Source organism: Poromitra crassiceps (assembly GCF_964638095.1).
Source record: "Poromitra crassiceps genome assembly, chromosome: 19".
NCBI lineage: Eukaryota > Metazoa > Chordata > Actinopteri > Beryciformes > Melamphaidae > Poromitra > Poromitra crassiceps.
Window position 1 is genome coordinate 6,832,459 of NC_139646.1, and position 10,000 is coordinate 6,842,458.

General features: G+C 42.5%; 1 protein-coding gene across 1 annotated transcript in view; it reads left to right on the forward strand.

Moving 5' to 3' along the window:
- Positions 1 to 10,000, forward strand: part of grin2ab (glutamate receptor, ionotropic, N-methyl D-aspartate 2A, b) — a gene marked incomplete at both ends in the record, with an annotated part of 100,130 nt that overhangs the window by 54,330 nt on the left and 35,800 nt on the right. Inside the window, 4 exon segments of the mRNA XM_083656182.1 lie at positions 834 to 1,000; positions 1,161 to 1,295; positions 1,407 to 1,506; positions 4,612 to 4,817. Of these exon segments, the coding sequence (XP_083512308.1) occupies positions 834 to 1,000; positions 1,161 to 1,295; positions 1,407 to 1,506; positions 4,612 to 4,817 (608 nt within the window).

Genomic DNA, 10,000 nt, shown 5'->3' on the forward strand with positions numbered 1-10,000 from the left:
TTTTTCCTTTTTCATAAATGGGGATTATAGCCTAAATTGCGCAATTTTGGCACCATTGCCCGCTTATAATCGTTTGCATGTCCCCAAAGCCTAAAAGCACACTGCTGCGTAAAAATACCACTTGGTCTGCCAAGGCGATGATGATTACATACGTTTAAAAAAAAAAAGTTTAGTTAATACACAAAATATCTGTAAAACATATTATGTTCTGTCCATGTGTTTAACTGCTGTCTGTGGAACATAGTATGACTTCTGTTTCTATTCTGCTGGGAACTTCAGCTTTCTTTGCCGTTCTGATTCTGACATATCTAGTTTGCGATCTACTCCACATGAGCGTGGATGATCATTTTGTTTATGCAAAAATTACATAATGTTCCATTGGTTTTTACCTGGGTGACCGCAGACAATTAACACAGTAAAATCTCCGTGCAGCGGTAGCCATTGCCATGCTAACTTTACAGTATGAATCACCTCAAATTACCACACTGCAGAGTTTGCGTTGTGCAACATTGACTTTTATGAATACGGGCCAGTTCTCCTTCAACCACTTGGGCACCTACATTTTTTTTTAAATAAAATATTGAAAAGTGCCAGCAGTCACTCTGTAGTGTCTTCGATTCAAACTGAATCATGTTGACTTAATTTGCTTTCTTTTTTTCTCCCACACTTTCTCTCACTCACTGTGTTACTCTGACTGACTGAAAATGATTTCAATTGTCTGATTGTTGACTCTAGCTCTTCATATTCTGAGCTCTTTTTTGTGTACACTATAATTCGGCTCCTCAACCAGATCTGCTGACTGTCTGCTGGCTGTGCCTGTTGTGTTGCTGCAGGATGAGAAGTCCACGTTCTTCCAGTTCGGTGCAGCTCTGCAGCAGGAGGCTCTGCTCATGCTGAGCATCATGGAGGAGTATGACTGGCACATCTTTTCCATCGTCACTTCCAAGTTTCCCGGCTACCAGGACTTTATTAGCACGCTGAAGGTCACTTGTGACCACAGGTAAACACCCACAGCTTCCACGCTCAATACACGCTGAGGGCCACTGTGGACCACAGGTAAACACCCACAGCTTCCAACGCTCAATACTTGTTGACGGCAACCGACTGAGTCAGCAGCACACAAGATGAATGTGACTTGATGGTGTTGTTGCTTGTTGCAGCTTTGTGCGCTGGGACCTGCAGAGTGTGGTGACTCTCGATGCTGTCGACGGCGACCAGAACTCTAAATCACACATCGCCCTCAAGAGAATCCAGAGTCCTGTTATCCTGCTATACTGCTCCAAGGATGAGGCTGTGTGAGTCTCTGTGTCTCTATTTTACTGTCACTGTGTGTCGGTGTCTCTGTCACACGCTGACAAATTTCACCATTGATTCTGTATTAACTCTCTGCTTCTGCTCCTTGTTAGGTATATCCTGGAGGAAGCTCGCTCCTTGGGCCTGACAGGAGCTGGTTACATCTGGATTGTGTCCAGTCTCACCACTGGCAACCCAGACTTTACCCCCGAGGTAGGGAGTCCCCCCCGCAGGATACAGATGACAGACGGCCACTATGAAGTGCCCTGACAGGGCAAATACAGGGCCATACTTACCTGTCCTTTAGTTGGAGAAACCCGCATCGATCACACAGCTTTGTTTACTGTACCTACCGATTTGCTCAGCCCCGGAATAGGGTTCTTTGACAGCGCCACATACACACGTTCACTTTCAAAATGTAGGGCAGCAAGGTAACTAGAATCCAAACAGCATCTAAGTGAATCAATAATTCAATGTGTAATCTGCTCAAATGTTCCCCTCACATTATAAATGGGAACATATTATAGGTTTACTTACTTTGCCTCAAAAGCCTGAAACTGCTTGTTCGCCTCCTTCCGCCACTCCGTTTCCCCACTCCACACACCCTGCTGATTGCTTTTATTCTGCCTTCTAAAAGAAAGAACTCATTCTAAAGTTGGTGCCAAATTCAAATGCAAAAGAATGTGAGGTAGACTGACAGACTGGTGTGTGTGGATTTTTTTTAAATGTTTCCTGAGTCAGATGGAGACAGAAAAACTTTCTTGTCCTATTTAATTTGGGATGAGAAATTTGGGTTTTACCTCAACAACTGATAACTGAATAGGGAATAGGCTGAATAGGCTTTGAAATGGGCTTACTTTGTAGCCAATCAGGAGTGATTTCAGGAAGGTGCATGCCACAAAAGATTAATCTGCATGAGACCTTTCTTGTAGTATGCAATTATCGAGGACACAGTTTTTGCTCGAGCCTGCTCAGTTATCAGAATAAAATTAGCTCCTGGATGTTTAAAATATGATTGGCAAAAATGTCCCTAAGTTGAATCTCATAGACAATGGGCTCTATTCTCCCCCTGGCCTTAGGCGCTAAACTGGCCTTAAACCCCAAAAAACACGCTTTACGCCTGCCTACCGCTGACTCTGGAAGATAGCGTCATGTTTTTACGCCCCGAAATGCGCTTTACGCTGAAGAGGCGTGGCGCAGCGCCAGAATGGACGTTTCGGCCTTAAATACCAGCGATCTTCCCAACTGGCGTTAATTTTGTGGTTAATGCTTTTCAAAACCAGGCCTTATTCAGTGCGCCGGCTCCCCTACCAAACGCCACACACAGACATACATTTGCATCTCTCCCAGCATGCATTGAGGCTTAATACATTTTGACAAGAAAAAGCAACCAAATCAGCCTAAAGCGCCCAGCAGCCACGACTTGGAGCCTTGTCGCCGCTCGGCGGCGACAGCGAGACTGTGCATACTCGAACGTAACTCGTCCAAAACACGTCCAAAACGTTATCGTGTCGTTTACCAAGAACTTGCAATCATGTCGGTGGGGGAACATTTTATTGTCCCTCCATTTCAAAACTCATTCCGGTGAGCCTGCAGAAGGCTTTGCTAGATGAGGGACAAGCACGTTAAATGAGGAAATGGCATTTCCTCATTCCTCACAACAAAGAGTTGACGGCGCTAGACGGCGCAGAGTGACATTTTCGAGGAGCTGCACGGCCCCTACGCCGAGCTGCGCCGATAGGACGCCCTGCTGCGGCGACCCCCTCGGCGCAGTCAGCGCCGTCGATTTCGCTCAAGCATAATTTGCGCTTAAGTAGGCTAAGTCAGTGGTTCTCAAATGGGGGTCCGCGGACCCCCTGGCAAAGTGCCACGGACCGTGGGGGTCCGTGGGCGAAAAGTTTTCAAGTAATTTTTTTTTTTTTTTTTTTTTTAATTCAAAAATAAAATGCTACATGTTAATTATTCCTTCTCAAACTACTTCCTACATGGTGCTAGTCTATCAAAATATCTTGGCTGTCATTGATTGTGTTGCATAGTGGTTTTCTGTACTGTTGACAAATTGTGATATTGTAAGTCGCTTTGGACAAAACAAAAGTGTCTGCTAAATGACGTAATGTAAATGTAATGTAATAAAAAAAAAATATATATATATATTTTTTTTTTGCAAAATCTTCATAGTTCAACGAAAATAGTTTATGCTTTAAATCTAAAATGGTTCATGGATTACATTCTAATAACAAACCTATCAAATTAAAAGTCAAGCACGTTACCGTGGAAACAATTAAGCTTAGCCCAAAATCACAAATCAGAATGAGGGGGTCCCCGGTATATTTTCTATCTTGTAAGGGGTCCTTGGCTGAAAAACATTTGAGAACCTCTGGGCTAAGTGGTAGATAGAAATAATATTTATGTTAACACAACATGCAATTCTAGAATATTTCAATATTGGACAAAATAAAACATAAAAATCAAAACACAACCCTATGTGAAACATACATGTAATCCAGGTCGTATATATATCCGTCGCAAATACGCGTTATAGTCGAGTGACAACCGTAACACGGTTGTACTCTGATGTCCGCTCCAACAAGACTTAGCTCCAACAAGACTTAGCTTACTTGATATGTACTTTTTCAATGAAAACACATTTATTTATTTATTTTATTTATGACTTTACATAATGTAGGCTATATTTATGTTGCATCATTTAGCCTGTGCTGTGATGTGCAGGAGCAGCAGGTAGCCTACAAGTTATAAAACAGCCTGCCCTGAAGGAGCCGAGTGGGGGTGCTTGTTCACTATTGTGAAAGTTATGAGTTTACAACATATATAGATCATGGAAGTAGATGGTATCAGGAATGTCACCGATAGTTAACGTTCTATATTGTACAGGGAGACCATCAGCCCTGCTGAACAGATCTGTATTTGCCTGTAGGTTGAATTGTTTTATTCAGGCTATGATCTGTGATGTGCTGAGATATCCAAATTGGCATGAAGAGATGACAGCATGCAGCCGCAACCGGAGTTACCGGACTGGAGTATCTCGGTGGATCGGGACCTTGGAAGGGAAGAATGTGATTGGTTTACTGGAGACCACCAATCCAACACTTGTGAATAATTCTACGCTTAAAAAGTTAGCGGATTCTGCTGTTTAGCGCCAAGGAAAAATTAGGGAATGCGCCTGACCACGCCCACTAATAGCACCGGGCCAAGCCATAAACGCAAATTTAAGGCCAGGGGGAAGATAGAGCCCAATGTCTACAGATGCAGATACAGATAGGTATCTAGGCTATATGTAAGTTCTCCTCTCCTCCTCAGATGTTTCCTCTGGGTATGATCTCGGTGTCCTATGACGAGTGGGAGTACCCACTGGACACGCGGGTGCGGGATGGAGTGCTCATCATTGCCTCTGCAGCCACCTCCATGCTGCGGGAGAAGGGGGAGGTGCCAGAGGCCCAGAGCAGCTGCTACAGCCAACCATCAGACAGGAGCCCAGGGAAGGTCCCGCCCAGTGCCCTGCGCAGGTGTGTGTGTGCGTGTGTGTGCGCGTGTGTGTGTGTGTGTGTGCGCGCGCGCGCACGCATGCGTGCATGCATTGTGTGTTAGGGGTGGGAATCACAAGTTTGATCACAATACGATATTATATTGATTCATTAGACAACAATGCGATATTTGATATTTCCGATTTCGGTTCGATTCAGGGGACTGCGATCGATATTAGACGATATGGGATTTTTATCAGAGATGGGAGCAAATATCCTCTCCCTCTTTTTCTTGCGTGCTTGCCATGGTGCTCGCATTGTTTGTATGCGGAAAGAGGTGCGCTTGGGCGGAAGTGGTGATGCAGACATGGCGTGTAATTTCAAATCTATCTAATAATTCCAGGAGTGTCTGTATGTCAGTATGTCTGCGCACAATTACAGCCAATTATAGCCAGCCACAATATTATAGCCTTATACCCCACGGGTTTTGGACTAGTTAAAGTAATAGAAATAATGTTTATTTCTTATAGCGCCATGGCGATTTATATCGATGTTTTCACTGTACAAAAGTGTCCATTGATGCTATTGGATCGATGGTCATTGAATCGATGCAGATCAATGTAAATTATCCTCCCACCCTTAGTGTGTGTGTGTGCGTGCATATGTGTTTATACTTTACATGTGAGTGTTTTTGCAGAAAAAGTGTGAGTGGGTCAAGGTCTAGGGACTTAGTTTCACAACTGTGTTTGTCTTTGTTGCTGGGTGTTGGGCACTCTTACATAAGATTTCTTTTTAATTATCTAATGAGAGAGAGAGAGAAGGGACATGGAAAGAGAGATGACAGCCGTGTTAAACAGTGAGATGCTAATGATATTAGCGCTATTAGCTGTTGTGTGGCTGCTCAGTAGTATTAGCTCATTCAGCAGGCTCAGTCAAGAGACAGAGAATTGAACCCCAGGCAGGCCTCTATGTTGTTGCTGCCCTGCTCTATCGCCAACTGTGTGTGTGTGTGTGTGTGTGTGTGTGTGTGAGAATGTGAAGGTGTGTGTGTGTGAGTGCGCGCGCGCGCGCGTGTGTGTGTGCGCTGTGCTTTACACTTTTGGACTCCTGTCATTAAATCAGGATTAAAAGCAGCTATTACTAGCTTTGTTCTCTCATGTCTTTTTTGTTATATGGCTCTGTGGGTGGTGTGTGTGCGTGTGTGGGGGTGGGTGGGGGGTTGCATGTATGTATGTGTGTGTGCGTGTGTGCGTGTGCGTGTGTGTGTGTGTGTGTGTGTGTGTGTGTGTGTTGCGCGCGCAAGCATGTGTGTGGATGTGCTCTCAAAAAGGACACATGCATGCCATGTACTGTATGCACACAAACACACACACACACACACACACACACACACACACACACACACACACACACAAGCACCCATGTACACACATGCACACATTAATAATTGATGACATTTATTTAGTGCTTTTCAAGGCACCTAAAGCGCTTCACGTGTGTGTGTGTGTGTGTGTGTGTGTGTGGGGGGGGGGGGGTTGGGTGCTCATCCACTACTCATACATGCACACATTCAGAACTTTTTAGGATTGGTGGTGTTTCCTGCAGCCTTGATAACATACATTTCATTTGTGTTGGTTTGTGTTTTTACATCATTTACAGCAGAGCATCTTGAATGTGGAGCATCCTATTATAAAAGGGAGCAAGTGGGCAATGTTTGTCTGTTTAAATGTTTGTGCTGGCCACAGCTATGCCGTTTGACGTGCTGAAACTTTCAGGGGGTGTAAAGAGCAGCCGTGTGGGTGACCTGACGGAGCCAGATTATTTAATTAGGTGATTGCCCTCATGATGTGATTTCATCATCCTTCCTGGCTGAGGCTAAGTTCAGTGATGATGTCATCAGTGATGTCATCTGTGATGATGTCATCAGTGATGTCATAGAGCAGGCAAGGCCGTGTAGCGGCCGAGCTGCGTATACGACACGCAGTGGGCGAGCTGCAGGGCGGGCGAGGCTGCGAATATGCCGTTTTACGTGCGATCGGGCTGAAACTTTCAGGGGGTGTAAAGAGCACCCGTGCGGGTGATCTGACGGAGCCGGATTTTTTAATTAGGTGATTGCCATAATTGCCCTAATGATGTGATGTCATCAGTGATGATGTCATCAGTGATCTTCTGTGTTGTTTTATGGCAAGTTGGCATCCTTTATGTTGCATTACCACCTCCTTCTGGATTTATCCATCCACTGTTTCCCGACATTCTGTAAAACCCGATCCTCCTCTCCCCATCTCTCGTCCCCCCCAAGCCCCCGGGAATAGCGCTGATTATAAATCATAACATACAACACCACACTTCATTATAAATCAACATACAACACCACACTTCATTATAAATCAACATACAACACCACACTTCATTATAAATCAACATACAACACCACACTTCATTATAAATCATAACATACAACACTACACTTCATTATAAATCAAAACATACAACACCACACTTCATTATAAATCAAAACATACAACACCACACTTCATTATAAATCAAAACATACAACACCACACTTCATTATAAATCATAACATACAACACCACACTTCATTATAAATCAACATACAACACCACACTTCATTATAAATCAAAACATACAACACCACACTTCATTATAAATCAACATACAACATCACACTTCATTATAAATCAAAACATACAACACCACACTTCATTATAAATCATAACATACAACACCACACTTCATTATAAATCAACATACAACACCACACTTCATTATAAATTAAAACATACAACACCACACTTCATTATAAATCAACATACAACACCACACTTCATTATAAATCAAAACATACAACACCACACTTCATTATAAATCAACATACAACATCACACTTCATTATAAATCAAAACATACAACACCACACTTCATTATAAATCATAACATACAACACCACACTTCATTATAAATCAAAACATACAACACCACACTTCATTATAAATCAAAACATACAACACCACACTTCATTATAAATCAAAACATACAACACCACACTTCATTATAAATCAACATACAACACCACACTTCATTATAAATCAAAACATACAACACCACACTTCATTATAAATCAACATACAACATCACACTTCATTATAAATCAAAACATACAACACCACACTTCATTATAAATCATAACATACAACACCACACTTCATTATAAATCAAAACATACAACACCACACTTCATTATAAATCAAAACATACAACACCACACTTCATTATAAATCAAAACATACAACACCACACTTCATTATAAATCAACATACAACATCACACTTCATTATAAATCAAAACATACAACACCATACTTCATTATAAATCAACATACAACACCACACTTCATTATAAATCAACATACAACACCACACTTCATTATAAATCAAAACATACAACACCACACTTCATTATAAATCAACATACAACATCACACTTCATTATAAATCAAAACATACAACACCACACTTCATTATAAATCATAACATACAACACCACACTTCATTATAAATCAACATACAACACCACACTTCATTATAAATTAAAACATACAACACCACACTTCATTATAAATCATATATGTATGTGGTTTGTTTCAATGTCATTTAAATTTGTCTCATTCACTCATTACATAGTCATTTGCATATTTATCAATGCAATTGAAGTCCATCTTCCTCTGATACCAAACTGACACATTGAATTTCCCTGTCCTGGTTTGGAGGTGCTGGAGCTGTGATTAGAAGTCTGCATACATTAGTCTAGATACAATCTTACCATTTGCATAAACGTTACGTGAGGAGATGGAGAAGAACAGGACAAAATAATCTGCCAATATGACAATATCATCCCATTTGAATTCCACATCATTCTCACCTTGACAGGAGTGAAGGCCTCTGTTGCTCAGCAGATTTGGAAGTTGCGATGTTACAGGGATTTACTCAGCTTTTTCTTGATGCCCATTCAGTTTCTCCACGGCAGCGGGGGCTCTCTTTCCCCGCCCTCCTCCCTGAGCAGTTTGCTCAGACGGCTGCCCAGCGCCCAGCGCCAGCCCAGCCACAACATAATATGCAACTTCCAGTTGAAAATAATGTAATTTAAACAAATAGCCTTACTGATGCACGTTGGAGGAGAAAAAGGTGTTTCAACAAACGAAGCAGCAAACCTTGTATCAAAATGCTTGTGATGTTAACATTACATATGGAGTGAAACTGTGGCTGTAAAACATTACTCAAAATGAACATTCATTTAAATTTTACAATAAGGGTTTTATTTTGAAAGCACTAAAACGGATGACCTACTTACATTCTGACTGACTTGACAGTGGTTCAATAAGCGCTCCACTGAAAGTCGTCTCACCCGTGAGATGCCTTTTTATTTTTTCTGTCCGCATATTCTGTCAATGTAAAGACATTTTAAAGTAATTAACTGTTAAGAAAGTGGAATTTCAGCCTGTGGGAATCACTGAATCACTCACTCGCACCAGAAAACGGGCAGCAAATACATTAAATCCAGAGGAGAAGAAGATGCAGGGGCGGAAAATAACGCTTTGGAACACCGCCAACATTTTATATTGACAGCCATTCACAGGCGAGGCATTGGTCACCCGGGACAGTTGCAGGGTTGTTCTATCTGCAATGACCCCTAAACGCAACAACTTGGCAGTAGTTTGTGGATATTACTGGGTTTTTGGGCCAACCCAAAAGGGGCTTTATTTTCTGAGAAGATGCCTATACTGTACCATAACTAAAACGGCATTCGCGAAGTCTCAATAAAATCTTGAATCTTGAATCTTGAATCTTGAATCTTGAGCCCTGGGTTCAATTCCCGGCAGCAGTACTTCCGGCTTGTTCAGACGTTCCACAATTGGCCGTGTCTGCGTGTGGGAAGCCGGTGGGGTATGAGTCCTGGTCGCTTTACTAGTGCCTCCTCTGGTCGATCAGGGCGCCTGTTCGGGGGGGGAGCGGAACTGGGGAGAATAGCGTGATCCTCCCACGCGCTACATCCTACCGGTGAAACTCCTCGCGCGTGCGATTCTACGGCTCTCCTCAGATCAGCAGAGGGGATGGAGCGATGACCGGGATAGGGAATTGGCCAAGTAAAAACTTGATCGTCCATCACTCATAGACACACGTCTCAAATGCCCTGCAATCTATAACAGC